We start from the raw sequence: 26,696 nt of genomic DNA, 5'->3' as shown, positions 1-26,696 counted from the left end.
TAAAGAGTGAAAGTTACACCTCAAGCACAAATGTTCTAAAGCCTAATCTCTTTCCTTTAGGCCATTCAACCTCTTGAGCTTTTGATTTGAAATCATTGCCCTAGACTCTGATGCCAGGAGCAGTATTTTCTGGTTATGTGTCCTCAGGAAAAGTCATATGATCTCACTCAAGTCTTAAGTCGCTGTTTACAAAATGGAACTGTTACCATGAACTTAGCATCTGGGAGATTTGGGAGAACAGATGAGATACTGTATGTTAAATCTTAACAGGCTGTAAAAGAGCTATGTAACTATGCAGGATTAATATATTTGTGTACAGAAAATTCATTCTGAGTTTAAAGAATCATCTCAGTAAGAATAAAATTCTAGAAGCCAACATACTGTTAATTTGAGCTGAACATGTAGAGAAATATAGATAAACTAGATAGATATGGGTAGATGGGTAGATCATCTATCTAAGCAGTAGATAGATAATAGGATTAGTGATGCATGAATTTTGGCACATGAATTCTGCTTACATACATATATGAAACATGCACACATGTATACATGCATTCATACACAAACCTAGGATTGGTCTGAGGATGATAATCTTCCCCTTTACATGTTCAGGGAAGTATAGGATGAAGCTATGCCTTAAATGATGCTTGCCTCACACAGCAGCCTCATCATCTGTATTCCACAAAGTCAATTGGGGATGGAAATCAGATCAACTTCCCTGCATAGTCTTATTCCTTCTGTTGCTTCCCTAAGCCATACTTGAGTAGCAAAGCTAGATAGTACTTGTGATATAGAACATTTGAGACTTCAAAAAATTCTTAAATTGCTTTGGATACTGTGGATTTTTCTCCTCTAGTTTATGTCATTTCAACATTTAATTATTGAGGAATTTCATCTGCTTGCTCTTCTATATTAAAAAAAATCTCATCAAATTATAATTAATCATAATCTACTGCACAGAATTATTTAAATTAGACAGATGTATGTTTTTTAACTCTTTGACACATAGATTACTCTCTATATACACCTATTTCATAAATATATAATAGGCTAAACTTGAAATGAAATGTTATCATCATCAAACATTAAGTATGCTCTATGAACTCTCAATTATAAACCACTTGAGATAGACAGAAGAAGCCAATAATCGGTTTAAAATATAAAATCACTAATCTGTCATATTGAACATTTAGTCTGAGTTATTTAAGGACAAGAACCATGTTTTTTTGTTGTTTAATCTTCATTTTTCTAGTACTTAACACAATGCTAAGCATACGCTAGATGTTCCATCCATGTTTGTGTAAAGAATGACTCTGGTACTTTTCTTAGCAGTAGTTCTGACAGCTTGAGATTTCTGAGGTGATACACCAGGCTTAATGCTCATGAATTTTAACCACATGAAAGTAATAAGCATTATCTTTAATATGAAATTTTACTAGCCCCCAAATATCTAGAAATGTGGAGTAATGGCATCACCTTATGAAACTGGCCATTGCAGAACAATTTCAATAAATTAATACTTGTGACTTTTGTTTGGAAACCTTATAAAATACAAAGTTAAATATTATGATCCAAATGTCATTTTTGAAAAAAAAAAACAAACAAGACACAAATATACATAACCAATAAAATGAAAAATACAGGAACAAGGTCCTCAATGTAGTAGGATTCTTAGAAATTTCATATTTTCTATTTGTTAATGTTTCATTTGCTACTCTGGAGTGTTTTCTGAAACACTGTGTTTTATAGCACACAAAGTAAACATAATTGTAGAACCAGTTGAAGAATAGGCACAAGATCAGATAAATTAAGAATATAATTTCTTATCATATATAAAGCTATTCAGAGAAAATGACTGAATATTGTGGTCAAGTGGGCCAGCCTCCCCCCAAAACAAACAGACTTATTTTGTCCTTGGAATACCCAGACAATCACAGGCAACTTCTTCTCTTTCTCTCTCCGCCTCTCTTTCTCTCTCCGCCTCTCTTTCTCTCTCTTTTACATACGTACAAACACATACGCTCACCTGGAGAGACAAACTATGCAGAAATGGGAGAATATATGCTCCTGTAGGTAGACAGATCTAAAGCAAAATGGGTTGAACCGTGCACACCAATGCTTTTTCCAAAAAGTCATCAGGCAGGTGTGCCACTCCTCCTTCCCTGGAGAGGTATGCTAACGATATTACTCCAATGGAAGCCCCTCTGTATGAAAATATGAAAAGTTAAGTATGAATGTTACCTTTTAAATTATTGCCCCTTAAAACTTCAGTTCCTATTTTCAGACTTTCATTAAACAAGTACAAATGTTGGAGAGATAATTCATCCAGTCTTTGACAAAGGTAAAAGATGTCAAACTCCCTGAATCCTGGCTTAAGTACTTTATTTCTCCTGTTTGCCTCTACTGTTATGAGTGGTTTATCAGAAAAGAAAGCTAGAGAGAGACAGAGGGAGAGCGAAAAAGAGAATAGGACGATAAGTTTACTTTAATTTTTTTCCCATACTCCTAACTCTTAGGTTAATTTTGCTTTATTACAACTCAGCTCTGCACATATCATACTTTTTTGGCTACCTCCTCATTGCACAAATGTTCAGCACATTGCCTAAAAGAGGGTAATACATTTTATTACTGAGCTTATTTAGAGGAAAAGAGAGCCATTACAGTTTTTGTTTACAACAAATATTTACTGGACCAAAAGGTATGCAAGTCTTATTACTTCTTTAATAAGCAATTATGAGACAAAGAAATGGGTGGCAAGGTTCAGCTGGTCAGGAGAACTAGCAGATGATTTTTAATTTTCAAATATTCACCAATTAAGTGGGGGATATGTGAGTCTTGGAGAGAGCAGTTACCTGTACTGCAAGTTACGTACATAGTACAACATGGCAAGTAATGGGAAGTGGGGAGAAACTAGATCAGTAGTTCTTAATCCTGACTGAACATTATAATCATGTGAGGATTCTTATCAATCAGTCAATAAGGAGGTTACCCAAGACCAGTTAAATGGGATTGTTACCAGCCCATAGTACACACGCAATAACTGTGAGCTATTATTACTAATTGCAACACATATTCGTCATCCATATATACACATTTCTAACTAACACAACCCTTTCATGAAATAATGTGGACATTTCTGTTCTAACTACTCAGCATATAGCATTTAACTGCCTTTCTATTCTTGTGCCAAACTCTGAACATTTGTCACAGTCCTCACTTCTAGAATTCGAATAACCATTGCAAAACCCAAGAATGCCAAGGAAAAGTTAAAGAGCATTCCTTCCTTTGAAATGGGCAAAGCCTGTTAATTTTATTCAGAACCACATGTTAAAGTTTTGGGATCTGAGGTCAACTCCACAATTACAAAGGTTTTACATGAGTTCCTGCATAAAATTATGGGTTCACTGAGTGGTCAACAATTGATAATAGCTCACATTTATTGAATGCTATTTACCCTGAAGGAGCTGATGGAAAAAATATATATAAAAAGTAAAAAACTTGAGAGGAAGGTGTTATTTAAGTCTTGATGTTCTAACTATTCATATGTCAAGTTTATAGTATATTTCACAGATTCCTAATGAATTTTCCATTATGCCTGTAAAAATTTTTCAGTTATATTAACTTCATGTATTTTAAGTCTAGAACAAGGCTAACAAACTTTTTCTATGAGATAGTAAATACTTTAGACTTTACATGCCATATGGTTTCTGTTATAACTATTCAACTCTGCTTTGTAGTACAAGAGCAGCTATAGACAGAAAAAACAAATAGGCATTACTGTGTTCTAGCAAAACTTTTTGTGCAAAAACAGGCAATGGGTTGCATTTGATCTGCATGCTATAGTTCACTGACTCCTGGTCTAGAATATAAATTTTTTTAAGTTTTTTTGTTTGTTTGTTTGTTTGATTTTGTTCCTTTAAGATTGCAACTCTTTTAGAATTATCCATTAAAGAATGGACAAAGTCTATTTTGTAATTCTTTTCCTTTATTTTCTTTAGCCTTTTTAATCACAGTTATTTTAAATCCTAACTACTATCTGAATATTCTGTGAGTATACTTTTTTTGTTTTCTGCTTTTTGGGTTTTCTTTTTCCTTTTAATTGTCAGTCATATCTTCTGGCCCCTTTGTATATCCAGTAATAGTTGATTGCATGTTAGACATTGTGTGAAATAAATGTAGGGTCTTCAGACCTTGTTAATGTCCACCAGAAAGCATCACTCCTTTCCCTGGTTATTCAAATACGGTGAAGAGTTGATACTTCAGTTCAATCAGAACTTGATCTGAGAAGGGATTTTTTGCAGTCTTAGTGTCAGGGACAGGTAGAACTTGACTGTGCTGACCACAGGAAAAGAGGAGGGAGGCAAAAATGAGGAAGCCAATGAGCATGTAGAACCAAACTGACAATAACAGAAACTTGAGGTTAGGGACTTTTCCTGGCCAGGAACATGTACAGAAACTAGGTAACATTTTCCAAAGGTAACATTTCCAAAGGTAACATGTCCAGAGGTAACATTTTCCCTATTGATACACATTAACACATATTAACATAGTAAAAATCACACCCACCAGTGTCATGACAGTTTGCAAATGTCATGGCAATCCTTGGAAGTTACCCTACAAGAATACAATTGGGGAGAGCCCTAGCTCTTAGAACTCTCCACTCTTTTCCCAGAAAAATAATGACTATTCCACCCATCCTTTAGCATATCATAAGGTGTAGACATAAAAGCAAAAGTGTGATAAGACCCCAGGGTCTTCTTCACTCTAGAGACAGACCCTATACTTTCACTTTATACGCTGAAAGCCCACAATAAATGCGGCTTGTGTGGAAGTGCTAAGTGTCTGTCATCACCCTGTCACACCGGCCCCATTTGCAATGTTTCCAAGCAAGGAGCCAAAGAACTGGGACAACACCTCTCAAAAATCAACCTTGACATTTGTAAGACCGTATCTGCTTAGTCTCTCATCGTCCACTGCATCTCTAGAGCCTAGGTGTGCTTATCCTGTCAGCCCTGAGAAACTGTTGAAGATTCAGCCCTGCCTTTCAGAGGTTCCTAGCTCAGTGACCCAGCTTTCTGCCCAAGCAACCTCAAATCCATCAGATGTCTTGAGCGGCTGATTCTTAAAGTTGGACTCCTCCCTCAGAGGTATTTGTTCTCAAAGCACTTAAAGGATGGGGAAAATTGCACTTCTGCATTTTAGAAATCTTTATCCTATCTCCTCAGCTTCCTACACAGTTCAAAAACTCAGCAAATGTCTCATGAGTAAAAATTCCAGCCAAATTTTTAGGGCCCCTCAATATATTTTCAACATATATTCAATATGTTTCTTCAATGTATTTCTTTAATATATTTTGAATATATCTTTCAATATATTTCAATAAATTTCTTCAGCCCCAAACAACCAAAACAATGTATTTCTTTGGTTTTCAATATATTTTTCAATATATTTCTTTAGCCCCAAACAACCAAACAACAGTAGTTTCTCTTTGTACCTTAGATGTCCCCTTATTAGGCCATACCTGCCCCTCAGTTCTTGCCTAGATTTAAGAAATCTCAGGAGAAAAATAAATGACTGTAATTTTTGGCTTACTTTAGAAAGGATGAAATTTAGTTCATCTCATTATCACTGCTTATGTAGCTCTCTAATGTCCTTACAAGTGTGGTTTTTGTAATTTATATGGGATTTTCTAGTTGTGGTGGCAAAAGCATTGGTCTTATGTGAATTATAAATTATCCCAAACCAGTAAATTTCAATTGTATTACAAAGGAGAAAAATAATCTTGGTTGGGTGTGGTGTCTCATACCTGTAATCCTAGTACTTTATTTGAGAGGCCAAGGTGGGACGTTTGAGACCAGGAGTTTGAGACCAGCCTGGGCAACATAATGAGACCTCATCTCTACTAAAATAATAATAATAATAATAATAATATTTAGACGCATATGATTGTGTTTCCTAGAAAATTTTAAGGAAGTCTGTTATATAGATGTATAAATGAAATACCTCTATTAGATACACTATTTTTTCTATTTAGCTTCTCCCAAGGTATGGATTTAGTATGACTTGAGAGGCAACATTAGTGTCAATTTTAGGCATTGAAATTCATTTAATTGAAACTTATTAATAAGATGATTTATTAGAACATAACTGAGCAGAAAATTATATTTAGGCTAATACCAAAGGAAACAAAATTACAAGTGAAAGTGTACTCTTATTCAATCATTCATCCATCCTTTCATCTACCCATTAATTCATTCTACAAATAATCACTAAACTTTAACTGTATGCCAACCAGAGTTCAAGGACCTAGAGATGCAACTTGAATCTAATACATAACAAATTGAAAATAAATTAGGCAAGAAATGAAGTAAAATCATTACAAATTCTGACATGTTTAAGGAAATGAGCAAGATGCCACCATAGAGAATAATGTTAAGGGACTATTTAGTTAAGAAAATCATTGAAGTCTCTATGAGGAGATAGCATTTAAAACTGTGATCTGAAAGGTGAGATGGATCTCATGAGATAGACATGTAAATAGTGGAGAGAATAAGTTTGTCAGTACATAAGAGCACATTCCATGTAGAAGGAATAATACATTGGAAGACCCTGAGGAAGTGAAAGATGATGTGTGGCCAGAGGTAGGAAGCAAGAAGAGTGTCATGAGATGTCATGAGGAGAGCTAAGTAGGAGAGAAATTAAGCTGTGCCTTAAATGCCTTTTCTAGGAGTTTGGGTTTTGTTCTAAGTATAATGAGAAGCCGTTGGAAGTAGAGGAGTGATGTGATTCAGTTTAATGAAAGGAGGTCATGTGCATGTTCTATGGAGAATAGACCATAGGGTGGCAGGACTGGGAGCTGTGAAGCCTGCTGCAGTAATCTAGATGGGAGATGACAGTATCATTCATTAAGGTTTACTGACCACATGTGACTGATTGCAATGCCATTCTTCTGAGATGGGGAAGGCAGGAGCATGTAGAATAAATTGGGGCAGGTAAGGCTGAGGATTGACAAAGTTGCTTTTTATTAAATATGGAGAGAGTAATTGGATAGGGGAGTCAGAAACTCAGATTCCAACTCCTGGACAGGTAATAAGTTTGGAAGTCATCAACAGAAAGAACAGGAGGAGGTGAGGAAGTGAAGAAAGACTGCATCTTTATTGCTTTCTAGATTTTGATGATGAATGGGAGCAGAAGAATGGGGTGGTAGTAAGGAGGAAATGTAAGGTCAAATAAAGTTTCAGCATCATTTTGTTTTGTCTTAAATGGGAAATATTAGAACATTTTTATATACTAAAGTAAATGCTCCAATAGGAACAGTGATATTAAAAATTAGAAGAGAAACAAAAAAATTAAAGAAAATCCAAGAAGGCAGAGAATGCTGAGATCTATAGCAAAAGTCAGAAATATCGGCTTTGGTCGGAGAAGAGATACTTGCTCCACTATAACCTGGGGAGAGCAGACGGAAAAGATGAATACAGTGAGAAGAACTTAGTAGGTTTTGTGTGGGAGAGCATTTTTCTTCTGATGGGTTCCTTTTTCTCCATTTAGTAGGAGGCAGGATCATTAGCTAAAAGTGAGGATTTAGGAAGAGATGGGTGTCTTTTCAGGAGACATGAAAAGGTATAAAATAGTAATTTCCAAGAGGTTGAAAATAAGCCTATTAGAGAAACATAATAGGATTACCAGGCTGCACTGAGTGTAATCTAAGGTTTGAAATACAGAATTTAAAGTATAGCCAGTAAGGGTAGTTGTGATTTTTTTTTTTTTTTCCACAGCAAAGTTGAGCTACTTGGATGCAGTTGCAAAGAAGGCATTTTAAAGCCTTACTATTCAAAATGTTTTCTGAGGACCAGAAGTATCAGCAAGCGCCTGAGAGCTTGCTGAAAATGCAGACTCTCAAACCTTGTCCCAGACCTACTTGATCAGAATCTACATTTCGTAAAGTTCTCTTTGTGATTCGTATGCACATTAAAGTTTGAGAAGCACTGGGGTCGATTTATCTAGGGTTGAAGTTTTGCTGGGTGAATGTATTGGAGCTAAAGAGAGGCAAAGTAAAATGACTATTTAATTAGTCAGCTTCATACCATCTCAAGACATACCATATTATTAGGTGATACATAATTTTCCTTTTCTGGGCACACAGAAGAATTTTACTTCCTCACACCCTTAAGTTAGGTACCCAGGAGGCTGGTTCTGGTCCATTGCTTGTGTATGGAGGAATTCTTTGCCTGATCTTTGCATCAGGCCTGAGGATGTCATTGTCAGTACAAGATTGTTTGTCCTCCCTCATCTCAAGCCCTTGAATGGCTATGATGAACAGATCCTCCCTGATGATGTGGGTTGTGTATGTAGTGTGAGAAATATTTCTTTGTTGTTTTCAGGCACTGAAAGTTTGGAGTTGTTTGTTACCATAGCATAACCTTTCCTATTCTAAGTGATACACTATCCCTAGAAGGAGAAAGGTCAAGTAATGGAAAGAGAATTGAGCAAGCCTTAGAGAAATACTAGGTTATTTAGTACTCTGCTCCCCGTTTGAAAGGTTCCTAAAAGTCTCATGCAACCCTGTGGCCACCACACTGCTTTGAGCTCATGGAGCATATGCTAGCTCCATCCCTGGCTCAAAATATTTATGAGAACATCTGCATTTGTTTGGTGCTCAGAAAAGAAATTTCACCTACTCATGTCCTTTGCTTAGGATTATACTTTGTCACATTCTAGCTAAACATTCATAAATTAAAGCTGTTTCTAGTTTCTACTGGGTAGGTAAATTTACTATGCTTTCATTCTCATTTTGGAAATTTCCAGGTAGGGAAATATGCACAGTGTATATCTGACTCAGTTTTCCTTTTCTTCAGGACTCAGTTTGTTCTTATAACAATAATCTGAAATCCTCAAATTCATGCCATCCTATCTCTCACTTAAGAGATTCCAGAGACAAGAAACAAGGATATCCAATGGGCCTCAAGTGATATTTATACCACATTTCTGGGTTCTATGGAACACATATATAATTTTATGCAGGGGAATTCTGACCTAAATCTACCCTGTCATTTTGTCTCTAGACAAGAATTGTCTTTTCAAATTGTAACTTCTAGCCCTAGGGCAACTCTGAAATGAACATAAGCTCTTTATATCAAATATAAGGGAAATTAAGAAATATTCATGGACTAGAACTAAGAGCATCAATTTTCCTTTCCATACAGGATAATCTCTGTCTTTCTTGGAGCCTCCAGGTAGATATGTAAATAACCTAATATCATCATCCAGGGAGTGACTTTGGTCTTAGAAAATGACAGAATTATGAACTGAATCAAAAGATGTATATTCTGATTATTGCTTTATGAAAAGAAACTTCATGTATAATTATCTTTTAATTGAAGCCACTTAGAACTGTGAAAGCCTTTAATATACCTTACAGATGGACTGTAGGAGTTGATGCTGAAAATAATATATAAATATATGAAGTTTAAAGTGTGTCATTTGCACAGAACAACTATGATAAACCTTTTTTTAGGATTCACACAAAAGAGACAACTGTGCTTGGCAGTAGGAGGCATAAAACGAAAAGAATAGGGTTATTTCAGTAACACACCTACTCTTTACACCGTGACCCTCACCACATCTCTCTACATAAAGAGCAAGGAGGCTTAATCTAGAACTATGAAAAGCAACTATTTTTAGACTTCATTTTCTTCTCTTTCACTGTTGATCTTGTCAACAGTATTAAATGTGAATGACACAGAATCTTTTTAAGACTTGTCCTTTAGAGCAATAATGCTCATAGAGGGTTGCAGTGTGAGTAGGCATAATCACTGATAATTATAATTTTAAAAGGAAATATTGAAATTATAAAAGCTTTCTGAACTAGTTAAGTGCCTAAGTTATAAGAATCAAAAAATACCACTCAAGGGAAATAGAGTCCTTGATGTACCCTTAAGGAGTTCTTCCCTCTACTTATATAGCACTACCTACAAAATCTTTTAGAAATATTGATAAATGGCTTTAGTAACATTTACATGTAATATTCCAAAATAACAACTACTACTCAAATAATTGGCAATACCTCGGCAGTCTGGTAAATTGCTTCAACTCTTTTGTTTCTTGTATTCTGTCTTCATATGAAAAACATTTGTCTCCTTAAAACAAATGTGATCAAGGATGATTTTTAAATATTATCAAAATATTTAAATATTGTTAAAAATAAGCATTTTGACAATTTCTAACAAAAGCATTATATAAAACCTGAGTTAAACATATAGCAGTTAAGCACATGAACTCTGGAATCAGACTTCCTGGGCTCAAATCTTGGTGCAACCACTACTAAGGAACCATGAGCTTCTGAGCAATGCAGATTAACCTTGCTACATCTCTGCTCCTTCATCTGTAAATATCAATAATTATAGCACCTCCAAGGGGCATTTTAAAACTCAAATGATGTACTTCATACAAAACATCTGGTGCTACGCTTTCCATATACCCAGCACCCAGTAAATGATATATATATTATTATTTTATAAAGGTAGAAATTATATAACTGTAGATGCCTAAAGTTTCTGAAATTATTTGCCTATTCATATTAAATGGGTATATTTTAAAAGGCAATTCTGTCCAGAAATGTAAAAGTTGTCCCACTATTACATATTTATTTGTTTTGAATAATCATGGACTTCTGTTTTAACCTAGTCAACATTTGAATAGTATAATTGTAGAAGATAAAAGGAAATCCTCCCATAATAGTTTCAGTTTAATTTAGCAAGCTCTTTGAACAGGTACCATTGTGTGGCAGACAATGTGCTAGAGATTACAGGGGAAACAAAGATAAATAAGAAACTATGGGTCCTTTAGGAGTTTATGATTTGGTAGAATGGATAAGATAAGAACATAAACACTATGTTAATATAAGGTAGAACAAGATTACTTCTATGAGGCTTGAAAGTAGAGATTATATCATAGTTGTAGTTATCCAAAAAGAATTTATGAAGGAGAAAGAGATAATTTAACAAGAGGATTTATGGAGAGTATTTAAGGTTATAGAAGAGCATGAGCCAGGGAGCAAAAACAGAATCTATGAGATTTCTTTGGGATATAGTGAAAAGTTTAGACTGGTTGTTATTAGGATACCTGTAGCAGTGGTGGAATGGTTGGGTAGACCAGGATTACCTTCACAGACAATATTGACTTCTGCATAAACTACTATATATATATATATATATATATATATATATATATATATATATATATGTATGTATTTTTTTTTTTCAAATATTGAGTTGTAGCTTCTCTCAAAAGAAAGGCAGGGGAATCCCTAGATACCAGAAATGAAGGGTAGAAAAAAATCAAAGCTACATCCATAGGGAGAAGCTGTGGGAGCTTCAAATCACATGTAAGCCCTAAATTCTGAAGGCTGAGATTGTAAAGCCCTCTTGGAAATGCTGACAAAGTCCCCACATTCACACAAACACTGATGCCCTTCCAAGCCTCTGGCAATGAATTGGAACTGTATTCTGGCCTTTTACACTATAAAAGCCCTGTGTACTTTCAGGCCTATTACGTGTATAAGAAAGTTGTAATTCATAAAAGGTTTGGGAAAGGAAGAGGAGAGAAATCACCTTTCAGAAACTGAAACTCTTAGTCTAAACCAAGAGCAGATAGAATTAACATGAAAATTAGCATGAATTAGTGCTGAACCATTCAACTGTCTGAAGGCTCCAACCCTAGAAAAATACACTCAAAAGTATCTCTAACAACTGTTTTACAAACTAAAGACTCGGGGCTCTCTAAGGATAATTATATCCCACTAAATATAATTTTACAATAATTACAAATATCCCGAAGCAAAACACTATGAGGGAGAATCAGCAAATTCAGAATCAGGATAATCAGGAGATACAGCAAAGCAAGAAGTAAAAAATATATTTCAAAACTATACTTGTTTCTCACTAACGTTGACTCAAAAAAATAAAAAAATAAAAAAATAAAAAAAAAACTATACTTGTTTAAAATAATTAAGAAATGAAAGAAAAGAAAGCACAAATAAATAATGGAAGAATATGAAAAAGATTAAACGAATTTCCATAAGTGAAAAATATTGTCATTGAAATTAATGAATAGACTAAATAGCCAATTAGATCCAGTTGAAGAAAGAATTAGTGTTCTGGAAGTTAAATATTGAAGACCTGGACAAGGATCCATCTCATGTCCATAGGGAAAAAGATAGAGATGGAAACACCACATAGCTAGCATTTAGAGGCATTGGAAATTGAAGATGGGAAGAGAAGAGGAAATAGTCACTGGATGTCTACCTTTAACCTCTGTCTTCATATTAACCCATCATCACAACTATATGATATTTCTCCTTTTTACAGACAAATCAAATGATCCTAGAAGAGAGGTAAATAATTTTTCCAGTGATCCTATGTAGTTAGTGGCAGAACCACATTTGAAATCCAGGTGTTATGAGTCCAGCTGCTCTTTAAACTTAATGTACCAGGAAATTTTCCAGAAAGTATGCTTTGTAGGTAATTAGAAAGTTTAATTTGCAATTTAAAAAGTTTTTGAGCTCCAACCAGATTTTATACTTCTGCTTTTGATTTTGAAGAAAACCAAGAGGAAGATAGCAGTTGAAAGGAGGTAGCAATATGAGAAATTGGTATTTAAATAAGATATGTGATTATCAGGCCACATTTTTGTGAGAGAGAAGTATTGAAGAAGAGATCAGATGGGATTCAAAATCTTAGAGATAACCATAGAATTAAACGATAGAGAAGAGATAGAATGCAAATAAAGGACAGTTTGAAGCAGAGAAAAGGTAAAGTTAGCAAACCCATTGGTCTCAACTTCTTCATAATCCAGAAAAGAAAAAGAAAGAAAGAAAGAAAGAAAGAAAGAAAGAAAGAAAGAAAGAAAGAAAGAAAGAAAGAAAGAAAGAAAGAAAGAAAAACAATCTAGCAGGTAAACTTGTATTTGTCATTCTAGAAAAAAGGGATAAAGCATAGGCATAAAGAAAGAACTTTTCACAATATACTTGTATTGTCAAAATATGTTCAAGAAACTGGAAATTGTTTTTCAACTAAATATGTTCCAGACAGAAATGTGTCTTATCCAAACACCCTTTATGCCCTGTATAAACGCTATGAATAGTCCAAACCAATGTGTAAAAATATTCCCAGGTATTTGTCCTGAGTGCTTTTCATTGATAATGCCAGGAAGGATGCCAATCAGTGCCAACTGTGAGAACTGGTGTTGTGATCTGGGCACCTGTTTGCCAAGAGCTGGACTGAGAACAACTCATTCCACATAAGCCTGCTAAGCAGCTGTCAGATGGCAATGACGTTAATTTACTACGGACTCGGGCCGGATTTGATGCTGACCCAGACGTGACAGACTGGCTTTCCTATTCGTTGGACCATCCAGTGCCTTCTGTAACTATTTTTGTTGCAAACAAAAAAACATGTCTAAATGTTTTATTTCTTAAGATGCAAGTCAATGTTGTGATATTTTTGTTTGAGGGGAAGCATACGTTAGATCTATACAGGTTAAGTCCCTCATAGGCATAGGTATGGGTTGCCAAAATCATAGATAATAGTCCGATTTGAGGCAGTCAGACATTATTTACCTTGGCAACCACTGCTGCGTTCTATTCCTAATGGAGAACAATTTAATCTTCTGCAGCTTTTAGTATCGCAGCTGTGATTGGCATTACCCACACAAAACTGAGGACTAAATTTTATGACGTTTTTAAGGTTAGACCTTATTAACTTTATTTCTCTGCAAAACTTTCCTCACACTTTACTTACTGAACCAGACACTTTTACAGCTCAGAAGCTACACTGACTCTTTAAGTTAGGTAGTTTATTTATCTCATGATATTTGATACCACTGTTTCTTATGGACTGTTCATGAGTCAGTTAACATATTTTCCAAATGTGCCTAACTTAATCCCATGAGCTAACAGGGTAGGAACAGAAGGAAGTTGACTCATTAATTAATTCATTTAATATATTGAGTGAAATCTAGACACTGGAAATATAATAATAAACAAAATAGACAAAATCCTCTCCTTCATGAGACTTGTATTCTAATAGCAAAGGCAGAAAAATGAATGAGCCAAGAGATAGATGGCATAATGGCAAGAAGCTTGAGCACCATGAAGCTGGGTGACATTGTTGAGAATAACAAGGAGTCCCATTGAGATAGGAGTCAGGTAAGACCACTTTGAGAAGGTGATGAATAAGCATGTGGATCTCTATGGAAAGACTATTCCAGGCAAAAGGAAAAGCAAATGCAAAGAGCCTGGGACAGGCTTGTACCCGATGTCATTGAGGAAGAGCAAAAGGACCAGAGTGGCTGGAGTACAATGAATGAGGGGAAAGTCTTAGAAATCTTCAGGAAGTAGAACATGTAGGACACACCGATCATGGTAAAACAAGACCTTTCCTGAATGCTCTATCTTCTACTAATTGTCTTAGCCTTATGTGGGTTCATTTAAATTAAGAAAATGATTTAAAAACATTTTTACTATATAAATACATTTTGCAAATCTCAGACGAGACATAGTAACTAGAACCTCCAAAGCATTGAGTTGTTACATGAGTAATAAACTGGAAAGTTGAAATACAAATGTAGGCACCCCTGTCTCCTAAGTGCATTCCATTGTGTTATACCACAAAGATGTAGTTGGGACATAACAACTGAATTCACTCTAAAAAGAAATTTACAGCACTGCATGCTAAGGCTGTGAATAAATCAGGGAATCTACTCTTCAAAGTTGAGAAAGACTATAGGGGCCAAAAGATTTATAAGCAAACAATTACTATTTACTGTGATCAGAATGATGTTTATATAAGAGCACAGAAGAGGAATTGATTAACTCTGTTTAGTATTTACGAGAACAAAGTCTAAATAAGAGTAGTTTTTATAAGAGATAATGACAAGAAGGAGGGTGGAATATCTCTAGCAAAAATATGAAGTCATAGAACACATGATCTGAACAGAAAACTGCAAGGAATTATCAGTAGTTTTGAAGGACAGGCATTCAGCCTGGTGTACACGTCATTGTGGAAACCAGCTGGCTTCTACTGTAAGGGTGCCTGTTTTTCTTACTGGCCAATATCGTGTCTGTATCATGATTACAGATGTTAATACCACCCCACAGCTGTTGGTGTGGGGACTAAAAAGATAGGCAAGGGCTAGATTATTGATGTCAATCATTTGGACTTTAGTCCCTGGTTGATAGCTGCCACCTAAGGGAGAAGGACAGAATTGAAAAAATACGGAAAAAATAAACCACCTAAATACATTACTTTTTTTTTTTTTTTTTTTTTTTAGCATAACACAATGGAAATAAACATGCCTCTAAAGATTTTCATTGTACCAAAATATTTTCAGACAGTTTTAAAGATAAATAAAAGTAAAATATTTGAGGTGTCAAGATAACACCTTTTGTTTGTTTGTTTGAGACAAAGTCTTTCTCTGTTGCCCGGGCCAGAGTGCCGTGGTGTCAGCCTAGCTCACAGCAACCTCAAACTTATGGGCTCAAGTGATCTTCCTGTCTCAGGATTCCTAGTAGCTGGGACTACAGTCACTTGCCACCATGCCCAGCTAATTTTTCTATTTTTAGTAGAGATGGGGATCTCACTCTTGCTCAGGCTGGTCTTGAACTCCTGACCTCAAGAGATCTTCCTGCCTTGGCCTACCAGAGTGCTAGGATTACAGGTGTGAGCCACCACACCTGGCTGATAACACTTTTTAAAGTACTATTTTTAGAATATTCCTACTTTTTTGATTAGTTCAGATTGATTGTCATACTTTAAAGGATTTCTCAGCATGTTTCTTGATGGAAAATTGATAATTACAATCATTACTTTTTAGTCTATTTTAATATTTCTCTGGTGTGTGTATTAGTTCTTAATTATTTCACAATTTTAAGTTAATTTTATCACAAATTAGCAATGGGAAGATAAAGATCAACCTTTTAGTAAACAAGTAAAAGCATAATGGATTCTTGCTATCTCTTTACAACTCTATTATCTCCTGAGTTCTTTCACATTGTAACATGTTTTTCCCTCCTTGATATGTAAGATAAGCAGATATGAGAATTGGAAGCACATCTCTTTGACCATCAAATTAATTTAAGCTTTGCATCTTAATGGTTCATTCTGTTGCTGAAGAATTTTTTATTGTTTTTGCTTTTGTTTATTTTTTAAAATAAAGCTGAAGTAATCAAGCTTTCAATCATATCATAGTAAATCTCTAAAGTTTAGAGATATTTTCTCAAAATTGTCCATGTGACAACTTTTTTTGCTGCTATATAAAGATGTGTTTATTTTAAGATGTACAGCAAAAGTTAATAAGCTCAGCTTGTTAGTAAAATATGGTTATTTTGAAGTGTTTATATTCTCTCATCTCAGATCACACATTACTAAACAATCTCCCATGTTTACCATATGCAAGAGTATTTTTTTCAATTTTTACTCCAATTAAAAGCCTAAATTAATGCACATTTTCCCCAATGTGTTATATTGTGTTCTAACTGGAAGTGGCAAGTCCAGCAAGCTTGCCAAAATGTATACATTAGTTTTTTCATGCTCGGTATTTATCCATCTGAGTATGGGATACACACAATTTAGTTTTAAAATCCACCCAAGTATTTCAAGGCTATTTTAAAGTTGAGTGAGCAATTTTAAATACAGTGTTTGATGTAGATGTGCAGAGAAATATGAAGATTCTGATGTTTATTCTGTTCTTTTGACCATCACAGATTAAAGAGCACCTTGCTAAGGGGCAGCGAATGCTGGCAGGTGATGGAATGTCCCAGGTGACCAAGACACTGTTGGATTTAACTCAGAGGAAAAATTTCTATGCAGGCGATCTTCTGATGTCCGTGGAAATCCTGAGAAATGTGACAGACACATTTAAAAGGGCAAGTTACATCCCTGCATCTGATGGTGTCCAGGTAAGGCAGACAATTCCATGAAGGAAAAGACTAGTAAAGATACAACCGATTTTTTGGCCCTGAGAAGCCAGTGCAGCCATCTTGGAGGCAGCCTGGACTAACAGGAAAGAACGCTCCAGATTGTGCTTAGTGTGAGCTCTGGAAATGACCTCAATTTCTTAGTCATTCTTCACCTCACTGTCCTCAACCATAAAATACACATACTACACCTCAAGGAGATACTGAATGAGAACATGTGTGAGGTGCTTTGAGCCCTCAGATAAAAGACACTTTAGCAAATTCAAGGTGGTATCATGGATATTTTATTCTGACATTTAATATCACCATCTTGCCATAGGAGACTATTAAAAGTACATTAAGCATAATGAAAGCACATTAACTATAACATGCAAAGAAGACATAGTTTAAGGTTTGTTTTTGGGTTTTGCTATTAGAAGGGGGAAACCATACTTAATTTTGTGGAACCATTGCCTGAAAGTATGAGGCAAATAAAGAATTGTTTTGGATAAGAAAATAGGTAATTCAATAATTCCTCACAGCATATTTTTCTTGTTATGGAAGACTTTTAGGGCAACATCATTTATTTCCATAATAAAGTTTAAGTACTCACTCAATTTCAGTATTGCCTTTGCCATGAAAACAAAGCCTGTTGAATGCAAACAAAGCATTTTTAATGCAACTCCAGTTTGCATTTCAGATTAACTCTTTGTGTGCTGTAGACTAAAAGGTACTCCTGCCAAGAATGCTGAGTTGATTTCTGCATTTCCAGAATAATGCTCTTCCTATATCTCTGCCTTAAGTACATTAAAATAAAAGTTTGGCAAAACTCCCAGATCAGGTATTGTTTTCTTTCAGCCTACTCTTCATTTGTGAGTTTTATTTGCATTTCATTTGGAAAATGCAGAATTTGTTTTGTTTTTGTTTGGTTTGGGGTTTTGTTTGTTTGTTTGTTTGTTTTAATTAACTATGGAGGAAAAAAGAAAAAGAAGACTTTTTGAAATCATGGAATCATTCATAAACAATACTGATGCCCTGATTTGTAGAGAGGTACATATATTACTAAAATTACATGAGTATACTACTGAATGTAACTGCTATGAGAATTATTAGTGCTGTATTCTATATCACCAGTGTCCCTTTTTAAAATTATAACTATAAAATTACATTGAGGGGTTTGGATGGAAAATTACCACCATTTGAGCATTTCAAAGATGCTTTTTTCCTGACAAAGAATGAAACAGTTTTTCTAATTTTAAAAAGTAACCAAGTACAACTTTTCCCTGCAGTTCTGAAATACTTGGATCTAGTAGCATTTACATTAAAAAATAACATTTAAAGTCCTCAACGTAAAACACAAGATTTAATTTCAAAAAAATGCCTCAGATACTCCGTTTCCAGTTGAACCATCAGGCAGAATACTGCACTAAATAATCTCTAACCCTCGAAAATGTAGGCCTTTAAGACTTAAAATAGGTGCTGAAGTTCAGGAAATTAAGATGACCAGGTTATATTTTGAACATATTTTGATTGAGCTACTTATTAAAATGCATTGACTCAATGAACGATTAGCTAAAACAATTGCTTAGTCATGGACATTAGCTGATTCAACTTAAATAGAGCAATTTGGTTGATAATTTTGTTGTCGTTTTAGCATAGTCAGAAATAGGTTTCTCCATTCCCATCCTACTTCCTCATCAATTCTCTGAATATACACAAAATCCTAAGCACTTTGGTGTCCTCACCATTACCTCATAAATGGGAGCTGCATTTTCCTATGTAATTGGCTTTACTGGTGTCTTTTCAGATATCTGGAATGCCCTCCTCTTCTGGAATTCCTTCTTCTTCTCTCTCTGCCTGCCAAAATCCTAGCTCAGCTCTAGTAAGTTTTTCCAAATGCCAAACCACCAAGTCCTTCACTCCATCTAAAAACGATCTTTCATTTCTCTGAAATCCCAGAGAACTTCAAACCTCTTATATCTGACTTTCCACAGTTTAATACAAATTATCTGCATGTACCTATTGTCTTCTTGGCATGATCATAAACTTATCAACAAAGCTCATAACCTTAATCAACATCCCTTCACTTCAGTTTTTGCCATTTCCAAGAGCTTTGGACATTTCTGATTGGCTAGCACCTCAGGCTTAATATGGCATAAGCTAAATTAATATTGAATTCAGGTTTTCTTGCATGTTCTACTTTTCTTTGTACAATTAACAGTCCCTAGGCTAGAATTGAAATGCCATCTTGACTATTCCCTTCTCTTCCTTTCCTGTTGGGTCGGCTTACACTATGCCTTTTTCATCCATTCTTTCCTCTCTTCCCAGTGGCATATTCTAAGTCAGCATCTCGTTACCTCAGCCTACATTATTTCTACAGCCTCTTGCCTTTGCTCTTCCCTCACATGTTTACCCACGTCCCTATCCATGTTGTACATCATGGTACTATTTGTCCTAGGACAGCTTTAATTATGTCACTTCTTACTTAAAAACCTTCGTGTAGCGTCAAGGTCTCCAAAACGTGAACTCAGAGTCTTTATCTTGCCTTCTATACCCTCCACAGATGTAGGTTATCTACCTTTGCAGCCTCATGAATGGATTATACATTCTGCTGACAAATCATACACTTGATGCAAATGAAGCACTTCCTGATTCCTGAATGCACTGCATGCTCCTGGCTCTGTCTCTTTGCTTCCTTTGTCCTTGTAGACTGGCTTGATCTGCCTCAACCTTCTAAAGTAATCTCTTGGTTCTCTGGGCCTCTGATCACCAATGGCCCTTTTTCTCCTCCATCTCTTTATAGCTTGTATTATTAGCACTCATTAGCAAATCTTTGAAAACTAAGTCATTTTTCTGATCCATCTTTGGACCCTAGCCAAGCTCCAGCCCACCTCACCCAAACAAGATTTAGCATATAATCTGGACTATAGGAGGTATTCAACAAATATTCATCAAATTAATTAACAACAAAATTAATAATCATGTATGTGCCACTGAACTTTTCATCCTTTTTTTACAGGAAAATGATGAGCATAGACCAACAAAAAATTAAGTAAAACTATTCAAAGAGAATACATTCTTTTAAATATAGTTATGTACAAGGCATTTTATTTAAAATGGCTAGTAATGCTAGATTCAATAAAAAATCAATTTGATATACTGATAGAAAAACATAGAGTAGCTGTTATAGAATAGCTAATATAAGCAAGATCACAGGAAATGACTGGACATCTGGCTGGTTAATTATTGGGAGTTATTACATTACACATATACACATACACAAATATATGTATGTGCATTTTTTTTCCTATTAGGAATCAAATAAATTACACCATGAAGACCTTGAAAATTTTGAAGGTCTGTAAGCTAGCTCTAATAATGTTATCAATTAAGAGCATGAGAATGGCCATCATTTGTCCCAACCCATGAGGTCTTTGTCTTTGTTCAAATGATTCCTGTTCCTGTGTATAATTATCATTATTATTTCTAAAAAGCAACTCTACTTTTTGGTCTTTGAAACCTGTTCATAAAAAATTTCACCCAGAAGAGTGTCTAAATGTCATGAAAACATTTTATTCTTGTGTTTTTATAGTGTCTATTGCTGTTCAATAATCATAGTTCAGGATATGAGAAATTTATAAAAATATTTTAAAGAAACAAACACATTGGACTGTATGTTTATCCTTAAGATAAATTATAGAAGTTATTATTGTTTTCCTTTAAATCAACTCTCAGCAAGTTATTTTGTTAATGTTAGTATATATTTTTCTTTTTTTAACCTTTTTAAAAAAAAATTTTGCTTTAACATAGGTAGCTTGGCAACTCCAAAAATCAGAATACCGTTTTCAGGTTAAGAACTCAACAAAATTATAATGTTAAATTTTCCCCAGATCATTCACCTTGCTGAGGGACAGCATTATAATCACATGAGGCACCTGAATTAAGTTCTTAGAATTAATGTCTTCTTTTATTAAGAGCAATAATTTGCTGCCATTGACAATGGAGAAAAGAGGAAGCAAAATATATAACCCCTACATTTTTTAAACCAGATAAGTATACAGACTTTCCTTGTAAATGAAGATAATTAGGACTTAAAAACTGCATAGTGTGAATTCTCAGAAGTAAAAATTATAATTGCCATTAATTTCATAGAAAAATGCATAGTTGGGTCCCAAAAGTTTCACTTTACTAAATCAACTCCAAATTCCATTCAAATGGGCACAATTACTCTAACATGCAACATGGGTTAGCTACGAAGCAAGGCTGGTTCCCTTCATTCATTACTATTTGCAGCTGTTGCATATTAAGATTGTGCCCATCATAAAAGCATACATATGATACCCATTGCTTATTTTTAATGACAAAACCGAAATAGAACAGTAAAAAGAAGCAAAGAAAAACAAAGGAAATAATTTATGAGACTATCAATACTACAAACTAGCCAGCTAGCCACTCACCAGCTCCCTGAGGATAATTTAATAAAACACATGTCAGCACCCTACAGAGGTGGCTGCAGAGGTTTTGCCTAGTCAGCTACTGGGGCATAAAATGAAGCTTTATTTGAAGTTTTATTCCTCCATGAAAGTAAGCCTTTGGATGTGACTGTGGAACTATTCTTCACCCTGTTTTGAACAATATCAACTATAATATATGCCATCATTTTATGTCCCTCTAAGAAAAGCTACTGTGTATACCTGTGACACAATTCTAAGCCTCCAAATCTCATCCTGATTTATGATCTGTTAAAATTGAAAAAAACAATGTAAAATAAAAATATGCTTATAAGTCTTAGAATGATAAGCTATAGTAATACTTTATTTTTAGAAGCTGGTAGAACATATTTCATACACCTTTTCCTTCGAGAATATTCTTTTCCAAACCTCTAGACTTGGCCATACCTTCAGGACTCTGTTCATGTTAGCTCTCTATTGGGTATAGATTTCCCTTTTCCAGTCTGACATATGTTCCTTGTAGGCTCAGATGTAAGATCATTTCTTCTCAAAACTCTTCTCACCAAATCCCAGGCAGAATTAGATTTTTTCTACTTCTCTGTGCTTTGAAACCTTGTAAACATCTCTACTATAGCACTCTCACACATAACGTAAGGATTGTTTCTAGTTCTGCCTTTAGCAGTAAAATTTAAGGTTGATGAAAGACTATTTTGTCCTCGAGGCTTAACTTTGCACTGGAAGCATTGCAAACACAAATACTTGTTGAAATAATTGATGAATGAATAAGGGTAATATGCTAATGTTTAGGGGATTCACATTGTTTCACAAAAAATAAGAAAACTCCTATGGATATCCATTGCATAGAGAGAGAAAGAGAAAGGGAAGGAAGTGAGGGAAGGAGGGAGAGAGAGAGAGAAGGAAAGAATGAGAGAGAGATCAGGGTGATTTTTTTTAACCAATGGAAAAAATCATACTGAATCTCATTTTATCAATAGAGGATTAAGTTTGTGCTGCTCACACCAGAAACTATAATAAGACTTGACAAAGTTGAACCAGACATATATGTGAGTTCCAGTGCCAGCTTTATTCAGTCACTATCTTGGTATCTTCAGGCATATTACTTAATCTTTCTCTACCTTCTTTATTTCTACAAAAAAGAAATAAAGAAAAGATAATACAGTCAATTCTCCTTAGTTATGATAGTCATATTCTATAAAACCATAGCAAACACTGAATTAACAAACAATAAAACCGTTTGCTCTTAAGGGAAATACAGGATTAGGTTCCTCTGAGAATCTGGTCGCAACATTTTCATCAACTGATCACAATGACCTTGTTTTATGTGTGTTGCTGTTAAAAGACTCCTTATTTAATGTATATGGTCGACATGCCAACATCAAACTCACAGCTAACATTATACCTCATGCCTGAATACAGTTTATCTGGCACGTATTTTCTGTGAAAGGCACATCACACCTTTCTTGTGCTTAAGATCATTAGATAGCCCTTCAGCATTATTCTGGGCCCATTTTGAACTGTGAAATCACCAACAAAAAGCACAAAAAATATGGAAATCTCAGCATGAAATAGACACTTGGAAAGTACACTTGTTTACAGCAGGAGGGCTGAGACAAAAAGGCAGAGCATTGCCATGTTAGACCTCAGCTGGAACCATGCACATTGGGCAAGTCAAAATTTTTGCCACTCTACACATGTCCAAAATTGGCCATTATTGCATGGTGAGTTTTGGTTTTGAGATTACAAATACATGTTAGCAGGTAGGTAAATTCAGAACTATAGAATCCATGCATAATAAAGATCTACATCTATTTTCGCATTTATTGTGAAATTAAGAAATAATACAGGTTAAGTACTTAATGATCCATACATAATGTATTAATTAACTGGCACAGGCAGGCATGGTAGCTGATGCCTGTAATCTCAACACTTTGGGAGGCTGAAACAGGAGGATCACTTGAGGCCAGGAGTTTGGGACCAGCCTGGGCAACATAGACCCTGTCTCTACAAAAAATAAAAAATAAAAACAATAGCAGGACATAGTGACTTTACCTGACTGTAGTTTCAGCTACTTAGGAGCCTAAGGTAGGAGGATCTATTGAGCCTAGGATTTCAAGGTTGCTGTGAGCTATAATGACACCACTGCATTCTGACCCAGGCAACAGAAAGAGACCCCGTCTCAAAAACAAACAAACAAAAAACAAATTAGCTGGCACATAGCAGGTTCTACATAATGTTATTATTGCTAATATTATAATTCTTAACGTAAAAGTAAAAGATGGACCTTGTTCTCAAGCTGCTTGCAATATCATTAAAGAAAATTAAAACTTATGAATGAGGCTAGACTGAAGAGATAGAAAATACAGTATGTCATACTTCTAGGAATTCTAGAAATACAGGGGTCTGAACTGCAGCAGTAAGTAAGGAATCCACAGGAGAGTTAGGACTTGAGATAGAATTTGGAGAAGCAATTTAGGCAGAGAAACACTCAACAAATTATCAAATTGCATAATCAAAAACATAGAAATGGTATAAGCATAGGATGGTTAGGAAACCAAGTCTTGTGGAAAATGAGATGCATATTGAAAAATGCAGATTATAAAGACAGCCAGGTTAAGGCCAAAGAGAAGAGTTTAGACTTGATTCTCTGTAAACAAAGTTACTAAGTATAAGTCTTACTTTTAAAACAATTGTTTGCAGAGGTAAAGAACATGGATCAGTGAGTAAAGGGAGAATGGTAGGGGGGACCAGGGAGATGCTATGGTAGTGATCTAGAGATGACAAAAAAGATGGCATGTCTTAGTGCCAGTGGGCCAGAAAAGAGGAAGGAGAGATTTCTTAGTGGAATAAAAGTTAGGCCTTGGAGATAGTTTAGATTTGGTGTATGAAGAAAGAAAATACTGAAAAGAATACACACATGGAGGTATCCACAGAGACTCACAGTGTGCTGTGCTCCTCAAAGTCATCTGAATGCAAGGACCATTCTCTCCTCAGGCATCTTCCTGCTCCCTAACAACAGATCTGTTGGTCTAATTCAGTGTTTTTCAAATGATTTTGACCATAACCCACTGTAACACACACAGTTTACATTAATAAATAACTGACAACCAGTTTTACAAAATAATATTTACCTTACTATGTATAATGCACCCTAGTATTTGCTATTCTCTATTTCATTAAGGAAAGTTGATCATGACCTTCAAATAGGTCATTACTCAATGTTGGAAAACCACTTGTTTATCTGACACGTTCCTTAGGTTTGAGAAATTTATTTCCCAATGGTTGAAATTGAATAGGAAGCTCCTACCTCACCATTCTAATTTCTTTCTTAAATACGGACTATATTCTAAATAAATGTTTCAGATATAGGTGATCAAGGAATTAAATTAAAAACATAGAGAGTGATTTCAGCAAAGTCAGTCATCTACTATCTTAAAACACTGGGTGAGCAAGCATAGATGTTGCACCATGGATTATTCCCATCAATAGTTTAGGTCACTTGATGAGAACCCTGGAGTGTTATTTCTTACATGGTTTCAGTACCAGATACTTTTTTCTTTCGCATATTAAAGAATAGTAGTAAATGTGGAAGCAACTATTAACATGATAATATAGTATCATCATACAATGATAAGCTCCATCTGTACAGGTAGTCTAATTTTCTTAATGAAATAAGATTTGGTCTTTTCTAGTTTGAAATTATAGTACAAATCTTCCATTCAAGACACATACACAACTAACACCTTCAGATCCTCTATTCAAAGAGCACTGTGCAACCAAAAAAGTTAATAATTTTCTCAAACATGAGCAGGGAAGATAGGGAAGTAAGGGAGTATAAAAGTACCTACCTCGTAGGGTTGATGTGAAGGTTTAATTTTGTACAGCAAATACTGACATGGTACTTTGCACATAGCAGAGCTCAAGAAATGTGGCTACTATTATCATCCAACAAAATGAGATTCTAATGGGACAAAAATTTACAGTCATTGAACAGGTAGCCACTGCCAATTCATATGTGTATTTGATATCTCTCCTGCCAAAAAAAGAAGGTCGGATGTTTGTTATGACACTACCTAAGGAAGTATAGGCACTGCTTTTTTTTTTTTTTTTTTTTTTTTTTTTTTTTTCACTTGTTATAGGAGAGAAGGTCAGGGAATGTGTCAGGAAAAATAGGGACAGAAAAGAAGTATCCGTCTTTAATGTCAACACTGCGGGGCCATTTTAGAATTAGAAAGCAAGTAGTTGAGAAGAATTGCTTAAACCCATAACCAGAATTCCTGGCTCATTGGAAACTAAGTCATGTGTAGGACTGTAACTCCCAGCTGACCATCACTCCAAGTCATAAACAGTTACTGTTTTCAATGTTTAGCAGCCTGATGGGATTCCCTGTTGTTTCTATGTGGTAGAGAGAGTGTTACATAACTAGCATCTCTTTCTAGGTATTTAAACTTGGTCCTAATTATTAGCATGTAAATAAGAAATTCAACGCCAAATGACTTCCTTAAATGAGTGAATTATTAAGCAACAAATCTTTCTTCAAAAATCAACATAATTAAATCCAACCATAAACAAAATCTAGAAAGATGGCTTCTTGCTAAGAGGAACTGAGAAGCTCCATGGAAAAGTATAAACCATGCATGACAATCTGGCAGGAAGAGGGAGGGAGGCAAAGGAGTTTTAAGAATATGTATAGGACAACCTATCAATTAGTAACTACCATGCAATATAATAAATAATTTTGATTGAGTTAAAAGAAATATAATAAAACCTGACATTGGTACTTTTACTCTTTCAGAATATCCTATTCATTTCCTTCAGAGTCGAGAAAATATTGAGATTTGCATTAGCAAAATGTATAGGTGGTTTTCTATTGTAATTCCATTTATTGTCAAATATTTTTCTGGTTTAAAAAATTGTTATTGGAGAATGTAAATTTGTTTGCTAGGGCTGCCATAACAAGTACCACATACTGAGTGGCTTAATGATAGAAATTTATTATCTCACGGTTCAGGAGGTGAGAAGTCCAATATCAAGCTTGTGGCAGGTTCAGTTTCTCCCTGAGGCTTCTCTCCTTGATTTGCAGATGGCCACCTTCTCTCTGTATCTTCACATGATCTTTTTTCTCTCTGCATGCACATCCCTGATGTCTCTCTGTGAGTTCTAATCTCCTCTTTTTTTTTCCTTTTTTTTTTCTTTCTTTTTTTTTTTGATACAGAGTCTCTCTGTATTGCTTAGGTTATCAGGCTAGAGTGCAATGGCTTCATCATAGCTCACTG

The 26,696-nt window shown here is 35.1% G+C and overlaps 1 protein-coding gene across 2 annotated transcripts in view; it reads left to right on the top strand.

Moving 5' to 3' along the window:
• ADGRB3 (adhesion G protein-coupled receptor B3) overlaps positions 1 to 26,696 on the top strand; it is a 682,014-nt gene that overhangs the window by 297,313 nt on the left and 358,005 nt on the right. For both annotated transcript variants that reach the window (XM_012752559.2, XM_012752558.3), the window contains one exon: positions 16,760 to 16,954. In XM_012752559.2, coding sequence (XP_012608013.2) covers positions 16,760 to 16,954 — 195 coding nt within the window. The remainder of the gene's footprint in view (positions 1 to 16,759; positions 16,955 to 26,696) is intronic.

Source organism: Microcebus murinus, chromosome 5, assembly GCF_040939455.1.
Source record: "Microcebus murinus isolate Inina chromosome 5, M.murinus_Inina_mat1.0, whole genome shotgun sequence".
NCBI classification, from domain to species: domain Eukaryota; kingdom Metazoa; phylum Chordata; class Mammalia; order Primates; family Cheirogaleidae; genus Microcebus; species Microcebus murinus.
This window is presented reverse-complemented; position numbering and strand designations above follow the sequence as displayed.